This window comes from Panthera leo, chromosome C2, assembly GCF_018350215.1.
Source record: "Panthera leo isolate Ple1 chromosome C2, P.leo_Ple1_pat1.1, whole genome shotgun sequence".
NCBI lineage: Eukaryota > Metazoa > Chordata > Mammalia > Carnivora > Felidae > Panthera > Panthera leo.
This window is the reverse complement of record NC_056687.1, coordinates 34477704-34495399: the sequence shown is the minus strand read 5'-3', so window position 1 is coordinate 34495399 and position 17696 is coordinate 34477704. Positions and strand designations below refer to the sequence as shown.

Here is a 17696-nt window from a genome sequence, read left to right as displayed (position 1 = left end):
ATACAAACTGCCAGCAGCCAAAGGGGAGAGGAAATCATCTTCAGGAGTTAACACAATATATCATGACTGCCAGTTATCTTGTCCTGCTTATTGTTTGGGGGTCATTGAGTAATGTAGTGGGAACTGTTCACAGTGACAGTTCTATATGCCAATGAAAAAGCAAATATCAGAAACCTATTCAGTGACTTTCAGTGCATGATGTTGAAAAAGGTGTTGAAAATATAGTTTGGGAGGGCTTTTCTGAAAGGGAAAAAGATGCTGTAGCCCAAATAAAGAGCTTTCCTAAATGCCTCATTTAATAAGAGAATAACATTCAGCATTTATATTTCTTAAATAAAATTTCTCTTGAGAACAATATTCAGTAGAAGCAGCATAGTATATTTAACTACATAGCGCAGGCCGTTACTTTACTTCCGTATTGTGCAAAGGTGATGTTATGTGGCATAGCCCATAACCAGTGATTACAAAGGAGAAAACCATAGTGCATGGGTTGCAGATTCCCTCTTAGTGGAAATAAATGGTTGGTGTGGAAAGTTGACCACTGATCCAGAAAACCGTTAGTGGTTATAATGACATGCTGATATTCAACCAGTGTCCAATTTAGTGATTTTTAGCAACAAGAATTAATTTTGGTAAAAATAGCAGATTTAATTCTAAGGAACTTGAGGGGCCAATACAAAACTAATCATAAATGAACAGCATTATAAAATTCCTTGCTCAAGACATAATTTCTTCTTATATGCAATCCCCATTTATCTGTACTCTCTGTGCTGTCCTACAATAAACTAAAAACGATAACAAATATGAAAATAATAGTAAGAAATGATTAAAAGTCTATCATAAAAGTTAATGAATTAAAACAAAGCTTCACTTTTGAGAAACTTAATTACAAAGAGTTAAAGCATAGCGTAAATTCTGTAATTTCTATGAGGCTTAGATGCTTTTTGCCCTCTTTCCTATGCGTGGTTCTCCAAGGTTGAGTAAATAACCAGGAGGGACCATGTGATACAATGTGCACAACAAAGGACTGGAAGTTCTGATGTCTAAGTCTGGGCTTCCTCTCCCATCTCTCATTTATTCTTTCATTTCACATATATTTACCATGTTTCTCTTAAGTGCCAGGCACTCTGCTAAGCTCGGGGATACAGTAGCAATGAAACAGGGCACCTCTACTTCAGAAGCATAGATGTATTATGTCAAAGATAAATAATAAATTAATTTTGAAACTACATGCTGTTATATAATTGCTACATAGAAAATAAAGGAACAATAACAATAGCAACAAAAACTCAAATACTAAAACAGAAAAAAGATCACAGTATCACATAAGGTAAGCAAAACATAATTATTTGAGAATGAGGATGTTGTTGTTGCTATAGTAGCCTGGCATCCAAAGATGGCCTCTCAGATGTCCTAATTAGGGAAATCTACTTGACAGTTAAGCTGGAGTCCCATTCCGGGGCAGAGAATTCCAGGCAAAGGTGTGAAGTCCCTATTGCTGAGGTGAGCTTGATTGTCCTTGAGGAACAAAAAGAAGGCCACTGTAGCTGGTTCTTAGTGGAGAGAAGGAAGTCATATTAGACTGGTGCAAGATCATATTGAATCTTGTAACCAGCTCTACAGACTAGATTTTATTCCAAGTGAGATGAGACTTGATTTAATAGGGCAGTGTCACTCTGAATAGGCGGGAATTTGGACCGACTGTGTGTCATTGTTCTCTATCTGGCATCACACTCTATATTTGCAAAGTGCCTGGGCATTAATAGCAATAACTATAATATTGTAACTATAACTGTAACTATATATATCAGATATATATATATTTTTTTTCACATATAGACAGATAGATAGATATTTCTAAGTGGATGGTTTTAACAGTTCATTCTGTGTCATTATGTGGGAAAAGGAATCCTAAACCATACCATGAGACTTGAAAATAATTTTGTGACTTTTTTTTAAAAAGCTCATTTTGTAAACATAGGCTAAATTTTCAAACTTTTCACCAGATATCCTGATATTCTGAGTTTTTATTTCCAAGGGGCTGCATCCGTTCCAAATGCTAAGTTCTTCTATTGTTTTATCTTTTATTCTAAAATATATTTGTGTTTATTTTACTCCTAAATAGTTATTTAAATTGCTATCAACAGACAGATACTCCTAGTAGTCAAGCTGTTTTGGTTCTGCAGTGAAAGAGACCTGAGTTCAAATTCTTCCTTCTTCACTAGTCAGCTCTGTGGCTCTGTGAAAGTTACATACTGACACTGGGAAAATGTGAATTTTAATTACAAACATAGGCAAACAAACTATGGCCTCTGAGCACTTCATGCAAAGCACTTAGTGTAGGGTCTGGCATTTAGTAAGTATTCAATATATATTTGTAATTATTAGAATTTTTAAAAATCCATTTTGTTTACTTCCAAATCGTGAGGCCAAATTGACTGTTCTGAAGATGGATCTTTGTTTATGTACATCTTTGGGGATACCAATCCAACTCTGAGAAGTCTGTTTTTAAGTAGTAGTATTTTGACAACACTTGCCCATTTCTGCATTAATAATACTCCTGGATGTTGGAAGTTTTATTTTGCCCACTAATCTGTCCTTGATATGGATATTATAAATTATATATAGGTAAAAGTCCTTGGATATATTACAGCAATCTGGGTAGATTGTTAAATTAGTCATTGCAGAATCCTTTGAAAATCTAGCCAGCAATGTGCAAATGCAAAATTTATAACTGGAGCAAACAAAAAGAAACTGATGATTCCTTAAGGATACTGATGTTTTTGTGGTTTCTTCTTTTTGTTGTCATCACCAGAGATTTATATAACATTTGGGGAAATTTTCAATATTTAATCATAAGCATTCTTATTCCACTGTAGGCTATACAGACAGGCCACTCTAAACTAGAGGCTGGACAAATTACTTCTTTTTTTTAATTGGGGTATATGTTTGCATAAATGCCCATGTGTGTTAAAATTTCTAAGAAATACATGCATTGATAAGGCAATAAGATTAATGAAAAATTTAACAATTTTACTTTTCATAGTGGTAAACATGTTGTAAAATCCCCTAAACAAGGATTATAAACTGTGGGGAAAAAGGAAGGGGATAATCTTCTATTTGAGTATTCCAACAATTTTTTTTTAAATGTTTATTTTTGAGAGAGACAGAGAGACAGAGAGAGACAGAGTGCCAGCAGGGCAGGGGCAGAAAGAGAGGGAGACACAGAATCTGAAGCAGGCTCCAGGCTCTGAGCTGTCAGCACAGAGCACGACGTGGGGCTCAAACTCATGAACCGCGAGATCATGACCTGAGCCAAAGTCAGACCCTCAACCAACGGAATCACCCAGGCACCCCAGTAAATTATTTCTTAATTTGTTTTCTTCATGGAAATATGTTGCTAAAAGCCTACATCATACAAATTACAGAGGCCCTTTTGTAGGTGTCCAAAGTATAATCATTGTTTAAGTCATTCCAGTGAAATAGAGTTTGTCGTTCTTATTTTCCATTTCCTATTTCGATGACTCTGAAAATGGGATTACTTAAGTAATATGTATTAGTTTAATTTGGTTTCTTTTGGTTTGTTTTTTTTAGTGTTTTAATGTTGGATTTTTAAAAGTAAATGCTACTTTTTGTTATTTGAGTTTTTTAGGTTTCTGTGCACCCTATTAATTGAGTTCAGGTCAATTTGTTTAAAATTAATTTAAAAAAAATATAGGACATCGTTCCTACCACATAGACATTTATGGTTAAATTGGAAAGACCAGATTTATTTGCATGAACCAGTTTATCTCCTGTTGTTTTTTATATAGCACTAATGTAAGAAATTGTCAGGAAGATTTTATGATGCACATGTCAGGATTTGAATATTGAGTAGTGTTTGGATAGGAAGGAAATAGCAGTGATTCTTATATTTGATTTGGGAAGGGGTAGTAGGCTCGATAGTTTTAGTTTTGTGTTTGAATGTGGATGTTTATTTTTCCAGGTCATCCAAAATTGTGTTATTGTCTAAAACACAGTATTTGATGTGATAAATCATTCAGTTTGAATTCTGTTAGCATATAGTGAAATGATTCAAATTATTTAGTATATATCGTAAGACTCAGAATTTTTTTTTAGCTTCAGTTAATATTTCACTTTAACAAAAAATTATGAAATTATAAAAACAAATAATGTAGTACTCTCTTTTAAAAATTATCACATTAGGATTCAGGGCAATTATATGTTTATACTGATTTTTAAAAAGTTGGCTTGAATACAGTTTTCTTGACTCCTAATTTACTGCTGTTTCTTTGTGAATACAAATGTCTTGTTAATTTTCATTAAATAAAGTAAGCATGATTTTCTCATAAAATGCTGCAAATCAGCTTCAAAATGCTTCTTTAATTTTCCAAATTCATATATATATATATACATGTATATATATATATATGTATATATATATATTTAATGGATTTCGAACAGCAGCTGGTTTAGTTTGATAGGCTTTCAATTTTGCTACTTCAGTGAAGATTTAGGAGGAAAAGAGGCTAACAAGAGAGAAAAGAAAAAGAGGAGAAGAGATTAGAGAAGGAAAAGGAAAAGAAAAAGAGATCATACGGAGAGCTAGTTTAGGGATGAAGTAGCCCCAGAGAACAACAGAGGAAAGGAATAGAGTCTCAAGATGGAATGAAAGATCTGTCTGGGTTGAAGGAGACAGGAATTGGGGCAGGAGTCAAGAGAATAGTGAAATTTGATAGGTAAAGGGGCTATGACATATAATGGGGTTTTCTCAGGAAGGTATATTACTAGAAAGAGTACTATTCCAAAGATATTCTCTTTAAAGAGAAAAATTCTGGAAAAACATGATTACAATAGGGAAGAATACTTGAGCTTTATGTGGGGAGGTCAGTCACAAAGTGATCACATAAATATGTTCACCTTATTTTTTCTTAACCCTCACCTGTTTGTTTATTTGACGGCTAATTTGATACCTTTCTACAAAATCTGATTGTGTTGGCCACATATTGGCATCAATTTTTAAAGGAGGCACTATGTTAAATAATACACTGGCAAAAAAATAAAAAAGAAAAATAAATAAATAATACACTAGAGAACTGATAGTAAGTAATAAAATGTATTCCTGCTATGTCTCTCAGACATGGATTGGCAGCTTTTCTGAACTAAATTTAACTTATTTCTCATAAATTTGAGTGGGCAATATATTGTTTAATTTATCGTATGGAACCTCAGTCTTCAATACCACTATCTTAGAAGCCTAGCTTCACCTCCCAAGAGTAGATTAACAGATCGTCTCAAAATACAGTGTCATACTACCATATTTTTCTCTGTATTATTTTGTTTTATTTTTTTAAATATTTTTTACCGTTTATTTATTTTTGAGACAGAGAGAGACAGAGCATGAACGGGGGAGGGTCAGAGAGAGGGAGACACAGAATCCGAAACAGGCTTCAGGCTCTGAGCGGTCAGCACAGAGCCCGACTCGGGGCTCGAACTCACGGACCTCGAGATCATGACCTGAGCCGAAGTCAGCCGCTTAACCGACTGAGCCACCCAGGCGCCCCATCTGTATTATTAATCACTATTGTAAATAAATATATTTCCGGTATTACTTAGAAAACGTATGTCTCTCCCTTTAGACTTCAAACTCCATGAAAATGGGTATTGTTGGGGCACCGCTTGGCTCAGTTTGTTAAGTGTTTAACTCTTGATTTTGGCTCAGGTTCATGAGATCAACCCCACATTGGACTCTGTGCTGACAGCATGGAGCCTGCTTAGCATTCTCCCTCTTCCTCTCTCTCTCTGCCCTTCCCCTGCTCACACTCTCTCTCTCTCTTTCAAAATAAATAAATACATTAAAAAATTTAAAAATTAAAAAAACAATAAAATGGGTATTGTGTATTTCTCATTCATGATTCTAACCCCAGCACTGAGCATGGTGCCTGGCAGAAAGTACATACTCAAGAAATAATTGTTGAATGCATCAATAAGTAAATACTACACCACTCCTGAGAAAAAAATAAATACCAAATTAAAATGTGAGGTTTGTTTTCTTTGATATTAGCCCAAACATTCTTACCTTCACGAAGATTTCCTTTTTTTTTTTTTTTTTTAATTTTTTTAATGTTTATTTTTGAGAGACAGAGTAAGAGACAGAGCATGAGCAGGGGAGGGGCAGAGAGGGAGACACAGAATCTGAAGTGGGCTCCAGGCTCTGGGCTGTCAGCACAGAGCCCAGAGCTGGGCTCAAACTCATGAACTGTGAGATTATGACCTGAGCTGAAGTCAGACACTTAACTGACTGAGCCACCCAGGTGCCCCAAAGATTCATTTTCAATATAAAAAGGTAGTATTAGAAGTCACTGGCATATTCTAATTTATAGTTAACCTATTATTTAAACAAATAAACATTTAATTTTTTTTTTATTTTCTAATAGAAGCTCTCTTTAATTCCTTATTGTCAAACTGCTAATAGTATGATCATTCCATTATCTCATTTAATCCCCTTCAGGAGGGTGCTAAAATTATCTTCCATTTTACAGTTGAAAAACTGAGGCCTGGAGAAGTTAAATACCTTGTTCACGTTCATTCAATTAATATGACTGTGTATTAGAGCACTGGGTATGTACCAAGGAAATTGCCCAAAACAAGAATTAATATATTCTTGGTAATGCTGAATGTGGTAGTATAAGATTATACTTAAGAATTGTGGTTTTGGACTTACTTAAAAGATTCAGTTTCATCTGTACCTGTTATCCACGTGACCCTGAGTATTTTATTTAACTTTTCTAAATTTCCATTTCCTCAGCCATAAAACATACTTGATATCATAGTCTCATTAAAGTGAGACTATATAATATGTGGAGTCTGGAAGCCAGTAGAGACTCAGGGAATTTGAATTCCTTTTTTCTTTCCTATTTAATATTTACATTTCCCCTTTCTATTCTACTCTAGCCAGCCTACCAAAAGCCAGTTCCCTTTGTAAGAATGTGTACAAATACACATTAGAGAGCTATCTGCTATTTAGTAAGTTCAAGGCAAATTTGAAAATTGCTGAAGGAAGGATGGTTGAAATTTAAATATGACTAAAACCAGCTTTGTACTATTTTACTTGGTTTCCCACCCCAACACACACACACACACACACACACACACACACACACACACACACACATTTCCTGAGGAACTAGGTACTTTTCTTTTTGCACCCTGCCTTAATTCTGTCCCCAGTTCACCTCCTATCTGGAGTACTTATCCATTTTTAGTCTTAGAGTACATTATTGCATATTGGAAACAACTTCCGTAGTGTTCTAAATATTTATATCTTTATATAAACAATACTAGTATTTTCCTCAAATGTTGCCCTAAAAATATTCATCATTTGGGGGTGATAGTCAAGGAAAATCTTCTTGTAGTCACTATGATGTGTGAAATTATAATTATTTTGGACTGGAAATGAAAACTAATTGCCAGATGCCTATGCTTATATATCTGCAAGGTCTTTCTTCTCTTTCATCTGTATTTTTCTCATTTATTTTTGATGCTGTTCAGATGTATTTATCTATAAGTTGCCTCAAACTATCTTTTGAAATGAAACTGGCTAAATAAAAGTAAACAAGTATTTTATACCTAATTATAAATCTGAATAGATGGTGGGAAATTATCAAGTTCAGGAATGTATTTGTGTATAATACAAGTATTATAATAGCTTGTTTAAATATTAATTTATTAGAAACAAATCAATTAGGGGCACCTGGGTGGCTCAGTCAGTTAAGTGTCCAACTCTGTTATTTTGGCTCAGGTCATGATCTTGTGGCTTGTGAGATTGAGCCCCACATCAGGGTCTGCATGACAGCATGGAGCCTGCTTGGGATTCTCTCTTTCCCTGTCTCTGCGTTTCTCTCTCTCTCTCTCTCTCTCTCTCTCTCTCCCTCCCTCCCTCCTTCCCTCTCAAAAAATAAATAAATAAACCATAAAATAAAAAGGAAATCAATTAGAAGGGAAAAAATGAAAAAGCAGAAGCATATGAACAGTTAATGTTTCTAAACTTTTACTATTAAAATAAGTTTTTAAAAGCTGACTACCTATTACGGTTTAGTCTTTGTCAATAATATGTATTTATATATGTTCAAGTCACTGTCACTTGTTTTGATCTGGAGCAGAAATTAGCTTCATTCTAGAAGTAAGGGAGGATTTTTTAATCTTGTTTGAAAGACATGGATATGTGTGTATCTAGGTACTTTTGTCTATATGTATTTAAATATAATTAGCTAATTTATGGTGATTTCTTCTGGAGAAGAGCAATGTTTTGTTCAGATGAGATGTGTAATAATTTCACATAATACCTTACCTATGTTTCACCAGAGAGAGTGACTTAGTTTGGCTTTCTGGTTTCTTGACCTGCTCAACTTTTTGGAGCCTCTACTTTGAAAAAGTCCTAAGTTCTCTCCAAACTTTAGTAGGATATTTTATAGGCATTAATGCTTTGAAAAAATCACTTTTGGTAACAATCTTTGTGAGGAAGCAGAAAAATATAGAGCAATTTACAAACAAATGATATGAATATTAATTTCTTAATCACAAAGGTTAATTATTATCAGAGTGGATTATTATTTGATTTATATTTGTCTCTTTCTTTTATATCGGACTGAAAACTTTCACTTTTGCTCTCACTGCTAGTCCCTCCGGTCCCGTACTACTCCCCAAACACACACACACACACACACACACACACACACACACACACACACACACCTGTATGTGCACACACACATGCACATACATACACAGGTAAAAACACAAGCCCCTTCAAGTTTGCCTTTCCTAATCTTACTTGAGGAGGTAACCATCCTTGTTAAGAATATAGATAAAATGAGAGAAAAAAGAGACTTGAAATTTTTCAAGTATTTTTTTAAGCAAAAGTATAATTGGAAGCATTTAGCATATAAAGGTACGATATGCTATCTTTTCCTACTTATTTCCTAGAGAATAACTGATTAGACTTATAGGTAATAGAAATAGAGGTAAGTTTTATAAAATATTTAATAAGCTAAGTACAATTTAGGCCTTCAGGGAAAGAAAACGTTGTGTTGTAATATTGAATGTAGATAACCAGGGCTCAGTGGATATAATATGATTAAACAACATATTAATTCATATAAAATAAAGTTGTGTGGGTTGAAATACAGAAAATAATGTGATATTGAAATCTTCAAAATCATATTTTATAATAACCACCTGTGTTCTGAAATTTATATTATTACAGAGTTTTAGTAGTTGAATTAACAATCTGTCTCACTAACATTTTGTGCTACTTGCTACCTAATTCTATTTGAAATTAATGTATACAATAGCCTCAATATAATTCTCAGTGTCTGAAAATCTAGATACATTTTATCATTGGTGACACTACTGTCTAGTATTGGATAGGATCGTTAGATTATATTGATCATTTCCAGCTTCTCACTTAATCATTTTCTATTGACTGACAAAGTATAATTTCTTTGACAAAGTATAAGCAAAAAAATACATTTTTTTTCTTTAGTGATTAATTAAATTTAAATTCACATGTGAGGTGTTTTTTTTTTTAATTTTAAAAAATGGAATAGGTAGATATTACCTGCTTTTCAATGGCAGTAGCCTCAATAGAGTATCTTCCTTTTGAAAATGTTATTTTTATTGTACTTCAGACTCTGTCCTTTTATTTGATATACCATATCTTCTTCATAAAAGAAAGTCTTAAAGTTCCTTCTCTGCTCAAGTTAGATTTACTGCCAGAGTTGAAATACCCAGATCAAAGCATGTGGTTTAGGGGCACCTGGGTGTCTCACTCGGTTGAGCATCTGGACTTTGGCTCAGGTCATGAGCTCATGGTTCCCGAGTTTGAGCCTCACATTGGGCTTACTGCTGTCACAGTGTCAGCTCAGAGCCCACTTGGGATCCTCTGTCCCCTTCTCTCTACCCCTCCCCTTGTGCTCTCTCTCAAAAAAAAAACCAAACAAACAAACAAACAAAAACACACACACACACACGCACATTAAAATAAAAATGTTGTTTTTGTCTCATCGTGTTATGATGTACTGTTGATAGCTATTCAGCTTCAAAGCTTCTAGAATAACTAAGAAAAAATTATTTTATTTATATTTTTATATTTAACTACTCTTCAATAATATCTCCTACTAATTATACAATACCAGTAGTTTTAATAACATCCAGTGGACAAAGTTGCTTACTGTGAAAATCTCAAAAGTTACTCAGGACCAAAAATAAAAACATGTATGCAAATAGGTTTAAATTACAAAGTGTAACTTCAGCTAATAAATGTTGTTATATCTGATTATACTTGCTCACTAAGAAAATTGGACTATGTTTTATTTCATCGTAAAGTTCATTGGCAGAATGTGAGACAATCAACAGTTTTTGATTTTAGGGATATTTTCTAAAAACCTTAATATTGGAATTATCTGTGGAACAAAATTTCCTTAATAAATTTTCATTACTTGATTACAGGTTGAATATTTCAGACATCTAAATCAATTAGAATCATGACTATTTTGATTGCCAGAAATTCTTAAATGTATATATTATACAGCCAATATTCATTTTTTACATCAGACACCTGCGATTTAAACATTTTTAGTGGTTTATGATTCACAAGAAAGCTGAAGTTTATTAGCTTTCTCTGGATTATAGCGATTTTGTTTTTGCTTAATAAAAAAATATGAGTAAACTAATCAATTAATTTGGCAGTGTAGATGACATAGTATTAGTTTCTAACTTACCTGTTAATTAGTTTAAGATATAAAGCTAATAACTAACATAGGTTACTTCTCATACACATTCTTCCTGGTCCCCAGAGTATATATTATGGTGGTATCACCTTCTTAAATTTAGCATCTAACTCTTCTAATTATTTGGAAACTAGGCTTTGGTTTCTAAGAATAAGTTTGAAAGCCTTGTGTCAGTGCAGAAATCTTAAAAATCAAAGTCCTACCTAGTCTGCTGGAACACACCAGAATAAAACTGTGCTCCTAAATTTTGCTTTATATTTTATGGGACTCTAATCAACTGGATATATCAACTGTGTTATGGGCTGTCTGATGACATTTTGAGGTAGAAAATGTGAATTGCATTTTTTATCGTACCCTTTGCCAGACATTTTCATACTTTGATCAAACCATACAGTTGAGATGATTCAGTTCATTTATTACTGCAGGGCATGTTGAGTAATATTTCTAATTCAGTCATAATTTAGAATACATCATAACCCCTCTTCTCAGTCCCCTTGCCTCAAAGAAGGAAAAATGGAATTTATGGGTGCAGAATTTGAAAATATGACAGTAGAAATAGAAATAGACATCTTCCAAAAATCTGTGTTTTCACTGGTACCTATTTTTTAAGCTTGTTCTGGTGTTCTAGTTAAAAGGCATCTTAGATTCAGTGAACTAATGCGCTCATGTACATGCTGAATGAGTTCATTGTCCATGGGACTACTGGAAGGTAAGCTTGCAGACAGAGCACCTCAACCTGGGCTCCTTACCTATTTACATTTTTTTAATGTTTATTTTTGAGAAAGAGAGACACAGAGAGCAAATGGGGGAGGGCCAGAAAAAGAGGGAAACAGAATCAGAAGCAGGCCCCAGTCTCTGACCTGTCAGCACAGAGTCCAATCCGGGGCTCAAACCCACAAACGGTGAGATCATGACCTGAGCCAAAGTCCAACGCTTAACTGACTGAGCCATCTAGGCGACCCACATATTTAGATTCTTAAAGTGTATTTAGATTGTTCCACTTGGTTTTGAAATCTGAGTACTTCTGAGATAAAATGACTTTAGAAGAAGTTTATCTCCAAAAACCTATGGTAAGTGTTTTATAATTATGTAATAAATGTTAGGCTCTGCTTTGTGAAGAAAAGAGTTACTATAGCACAATTAAGACTGCTATTTTTAGGAGCGCCTGGGTGGCTCAGTTGGTTAAGTGTCCAACTTCAGCTCAGGTCATGATTTCACAGTTTGTGAGTTTAAACCCCACGTCGGGCTCTGTGCTGATGGCTCTCAGCCTGGAGCCTGCTTTGCATCTTGTGTCTCCCTCTCTCTCTGCCCCTCCCCCACCAGAATAAATAAATGTAAAAAAAAAAAAAAAAGAAGGAGGAGGAGGAGGGGGAGTGGAGGAGGAGGAGAAGACTGCTAATCTTAGAAACACCTGCCTACAATATTGGCCGCGACTGCACCTATACTCTTCATATAAACAATATGTGTTATATTAAACACTATTGCCTTCTGAAAATCTAGATTTTGATATGATATACCAGGTCACCAACCTCCAAAAAAATCACTGGGAACTGAGTTTCTAATGAGTTTCCCCAGCAGGTATTTCACTAGTGTTGTGACTGTTGTTGGAAGAATTACGTGCGACCCCATCAGGAGAGGACTTGTGTCTAGCTTGTGTCTAGACTCCTCTGAAGTTTGCCCATGCACCTTTTCCTTTGCTTATTTTACTTTTTATCCTTTTGCTATAATGAATCAGAGCTGTGAGCACAATTATATGCTGAGTCCTGTGTGTCCTCTTAGTGAATCACTGAACCTGGAGGTTCTGGAGAATTCCTGGCATAGCTTTCCTCTTATAATTTAAGTTCAGTGATCTGGGATAAATATATTTATGTAATAGCTAAATACAGTGTCTATATCAAGTTGGATGTTTGCATAGTGGAAGAAAAAGGGGGGGAAAGCTATATCTTCATTCCAATTACAATATAAACACTCTATCACCTACTATTTCTCCACTTTGAATTCAGATTTGTGTCTGTGAAAGTACTCATGTGTATGGTCTGGTTATTTTAGAGACTCACATCTCAGTCTTCCTGGTTCTCTGTCTTGTTGATCTCTAAAGTTCTGATTCTGTACAAGCAGTCTGTGTTTTAAAGTTAGTTGCATCAGGATACTGAGTTTACAAAGAGTGAATTAGTCTGTCTAGATTTATCATGTAAGATGATAAGACAAATTGGGACCACAGAACTATTAGGAATATATGTGAGGAATATATGTGAGTAATATATGTGAGTCCATCCTTCCCCCCCTATTTCCTGAACTAATAGTTCATTTTTTTCTTAATCAACAAAATTTCATTATTTATAAAATAATTATAAGATTTACACGACTAGTTGTTGTTTTTACTGTTCTTAATATCCTAGTTTTAGAAAATGTATATAAACTTGCTTTCCATTTGCTGCCACCAACTTTATTTTTCTGAATGTATTTCCTGAGATTGTGTTAATACAAAATAAAACTCTCTAGATTTTATTTCTTTACTGTTTTTGTTCTAGTTTGGTCTCCTATAAAATTTTGTATATCTCTTTTCTGTCTCTACAGATAACACATCTATTTTATGCTTCATCCATGATTTATAAAACATAACAAAATAAATTATTTTGAAAGCACTACAAATTTGATTTATTCCTGTCAGTTTAACTTTGCAGTGATTTTTTTTCCCCCTAGGATTGTTGATGTTGTTTAGACATTGTCTCAGGAGATTGAGAGAAGTTTGCACATGTGCAGAGGAGAAGCAGAGAGAAAGGAAGAGAGAGAGAATCCCAAGCAGGCACCATACTGTAAGCATGGAACCAGATGTGAGGCTCGAACTCATGAACTGTGAGATCGTGACCTGAACAGCAAACCAAGAGTCAGACGTTTAACCGACTAAGCCACCCAGGTGCCCCAGGTTAAGAGCATGTTAAACTCTAAAGTATAGAATCTAGGGCACCTGGGTGACTCAGTCAGTTAAGCATTGGACTTCAGCTCAAGTCATAATCTCACGGTCCATGAGTTTGAGCCCCGTGTGGGGCTCTGGGCTGTCAGTACAGAGCCTGGAGCCTGCTTCGGATTCTGTATCTCCTTCTCTCTCTGCCCCTCTTCCACTCACACTCTGTCTCTCTCTGTCTCTCAAAAAATGAATAAATGTTAAAGAAAAAATTAAAAAATAAAATAAAATATAGAATTTAGTTCTTTTTTTAACCCATTAGATTTTGTTAATTTAGATGCTCCATTGTCATTTCTTTTCAGATTATCACAGGGAATTCTTTTCCTGTTCATCCATGCCAAGAATCTGTCTAATCATGTAGTAACAACTAAGTTGTCTTTTTCTTTTAATATGTTATGTGAAGTTTTATTACTGTTTTTGGTCAAGAAGAGAATAAATAGTATAGTAACAGGAACCAATAGGCCATTTAATAATGCTGCCCTTAATCAACTTTGTGATATTGGGCAATGCTTTCTTTTCAGTTATGAAATTCACATCACCTCCCTTTTTCATTTTTATTGGATTGCACTATTATTGTCTTTTTTCTTTTATCTTTGTAGATACTAGGACACAGATTTTACATTTGAACCTGTGTCTACCTAGAAAACACTCAGTCGGTAGTATTTATATTAGAAATTGACAGCAACGGTCTACAAACCCAAGCCAGTGATATAAATCAGTAAATAGGGCTGGTACTAGAAAATGCAGAGTAGTAAAGACTGGAAAGAGCTGGGAGTAACATGTTCCATCTCCAGGCATTCAAAGTAAGAACTTGAAGTACTCTGCAAGGCAACAGAATAGTAGTGCGTGACAGACAAGGCCCAGGGACAGCTTGCGATCTTTGGCTTGCATATTCGTATCTTCATACATCTACCCAAGGTATATAGCATTTAAACAAGTTTTTGTTTCTACTCTGGGGTATTTTTGACTAAAAATATCTTTCAGTTTACCTTTATGACTAAAATATACATTACAAGTTGAATAACCAAATTAGAAAAGTATATCCTTTTCAAAATATTGTTTACAAAGTGTTAATGATTGCAAATTGCTTCACATCCTCTTTCTGAGGTATTCCTATAGCAACTTGGTTGAAAAGTATAGACATGCTTCCTTTCCATTTTAATGTGAACCAAAATGGCTCTAAAAATCAAGTTTGTTAATTTAAATAAAACTTCAAAAAGTGTATAGAAATTAGTCCTATGCAAAACAGAGTAATTTTGATCTCATTCAGGTGTAGAATACCTCTTTGTTTTTTTTATTTTTGTTGAACATGTTTTTTTTTTTGTTTGTTTTGTTTTTGTTTTTTACTTAACTCCGAAACAAATATGCATTTGTAGAAACATTAGCAAATTCTACCTTCATCATGGCTTGGACCTAGCAATCTAAAACCTCCTGGCTATCTTTCATATCTACCAGATTACATGTATTTCTGTTTTTTTTCATTTTTTTTTTAACTTTCAGTAAATTCTCAAAACTCAAAGTAGCTTATTTAAAGCACTTAATTACTACCAACACTCATCTTTCCCCAAAGTTTGGATTTACTGTTCCAAAGTTGATTGTGATGACTTAATCTCTACTTATGTCAGATTGCTCTTTAATATATGGACAGTTTAAAAAAAATACATAAATTTTAACTGGGTTAAAGATTGGTGTTCACTATAACTGCTTTGTCATTAAGCTAAATGAGGTATTAAAGTCTTAAAACCAGAGTTATAATAAGATAAAGAACTCAACCATAACTGTATGACTAAAGAAAGTACTAATTGCTGATGCCTTCTTTTCAGTTGTCCGAAATAGGCTTGTTTCGTGTGGCGTTTTTAATTGAGTTATAACAGTTCTTTGTTTTCCTTCTGTTTTTATGGTTGTAGGATTCCAACTAGTAAAACTTTTTACTTTATTATATATGTGTGTTTTAGTAATTAGATTTCTTTTTCTTTACTCTCACAAAACAATACTCTAGTAAATGTAATATTGGTTATCATGTAGTTGACTTTAAGTCTTTTTTTTTTTTTTCTTAATGTATCTGTTTCAAATTGTAGAAGGAGGAAATATTTTAAGCAGACAACCATTGAAGGCAGTTTTTCTTTTTTTTTCAATATTTTTAAATTTATTTTTATTTGTTTTCAATATATGAAGTTTATTGTCAAATTGGTTTCCATACAACACCCAGTGCTCATCCCAAAAGGTGCCCTCCTCAATACCCATCACCCACCCTCCCCTCCCTCCCACCCCCCATCAACCCTCAGTTTGTTCTCAGTTTTTAAGAGTCTCTTATTGAAGGCAGTTTTTCTAATGATAATGACATTATATCTTCTGAAAGGAAGAACTATGTACTGGATATATTACATGAAAAATCTTGAAAATTTAGAGATGAGTAATAGATTTTTTTCATTGTTGTTGTTGTAAGCATTACTATGGAGTAATCATTATAGGGTTACTGAGGACATAGGTATGAACAAGAGAGGCCCTGTACTTTGGACCCAACTTAGACATTTTTTCCTCAATTTTTCTTAGGTATTAAGTGATTTTGCAACTATTGAAATTTAATAATCCTTAGAATGAATTTCATCAAACAAATGTGATAAATATTAGTGGTTTTCCGTTTTTTAAGTGATATATTTCTTTGAACATCATGATTCCTAAGATAGAAATTTATAATTAATACTCTTAGCAAACAATGTATAACAATTAAAGAAACCACAATATACAATGTGTTTAAATATATTTTTTTCTAATACTATAGCTGGGAAGTTTTAAGATTCCTTCTGTCAAACATAAGATGGTGGTTAGAAGAATATGGCTTTGATGGATTTCGTTTTGATGGTGTTACATCCATGCTGTATCATCACCATGGAATGGGTAGGTAAACTGATATATTACATATGCAAATAATGATTTTTTTTTTTTTTTTTTTTTTTTTTTACTGGTAGATTAAAACCAGGTTTGGGGTTCAGTTTCAGAGCTTGCAATGACCATCAGTGTTAGCTTGATTTTTATTAGTTCCAATGTGTATGTCTTTTCTCTAGAGACTTCTGATCCCTTTTTGGCAAGAGGTCAGAAATAAATACATTTTATAAGTAAATAAAAGATAATGCTTTCTGTGAAATATATCTACTTAATATGCTATCCTTACTATGTAGCTTTCTTTTAAATATGTTTCATTCATTCTTTTCTATTCATATGTAATTAACATACAGTGTTAGATTAGTTTCAGGTGTACAAAATAATGATTCAACAATTCTGTACATTACTCAGTGCTCATCACGGTATGTGTATGCTTAATCATCTTCACCTATTTCACCTGTTCCCACACATACCTCCCCTCTGGCAACATCAGTTTATTCTGCGTATTTAAGAGTCTGGTTTTTGGTTTATCTCTTTTTTCTTTGTTCATTTGATTTGTTTCTTAAATTCCACATAGGAATGAAATCATATGATATTTGTCTTTCTCTGACTGAATTATTTCACAAAGCATTGTACCCTTTAGGCCCATCCATGTTGTTGCACATGGCAAGATTTCATTCTCTTTTATGGCTGAGTAATATTCCATTGTTTGTATGTATATATGTATGTATATTCACAACTTATTTATCCATTCTTCTCTGGGTAGACACTTGGGTTGTTTTTATATCGTGGCTATTGTAAATGATGCTGCAATAAACATTGGGGTGCATATATCTTTTTAATTAGTGTTTTTGTATTGTTTGAGTAAATATCCAGTAGTGGAATTACTGGATCATATGGTAGTTCTGTTTTTAATTGGGGGGGGGGGGGGGGCGATGTGGAATCCTCCATACTGTTTTCCACAGTGGCTGCACCAGTTTACATTCCCAACAACAGTGTACGCGGGTTCCTTTTTCTCCACATTCTCGCTAATACTTGTTATTTCTTGCGTTTTTTAT

The 17696-nt window shown here is 34.0% G+C and overlaps 1 protein-coding gene across 3 annotated transcripts in view; it reads left to right on the top strand.

Moving 5' to 3' along the window:
* GBE1 (1,4-alpha-glucan branching enzyme 1) overlaps nt 1–17696 on the top strand; it is a 280352-nt gene that overhangs the window by 164748 nt on the left and 97908 nt on the right. For all 3 annotated transcript variants that reach the window (XM_042903789.1, XM_042903787.1, XM_042903788.1), the window contains exon 8: nt 16538–16653. In XM_042903789.1, coding sequence (XP_042759723.1) covers nt 16538–16653 — 116 coding nt within the window. The remainder of the gene's footprint in view (nt 1–16537; nt 16654–17696) is intronic.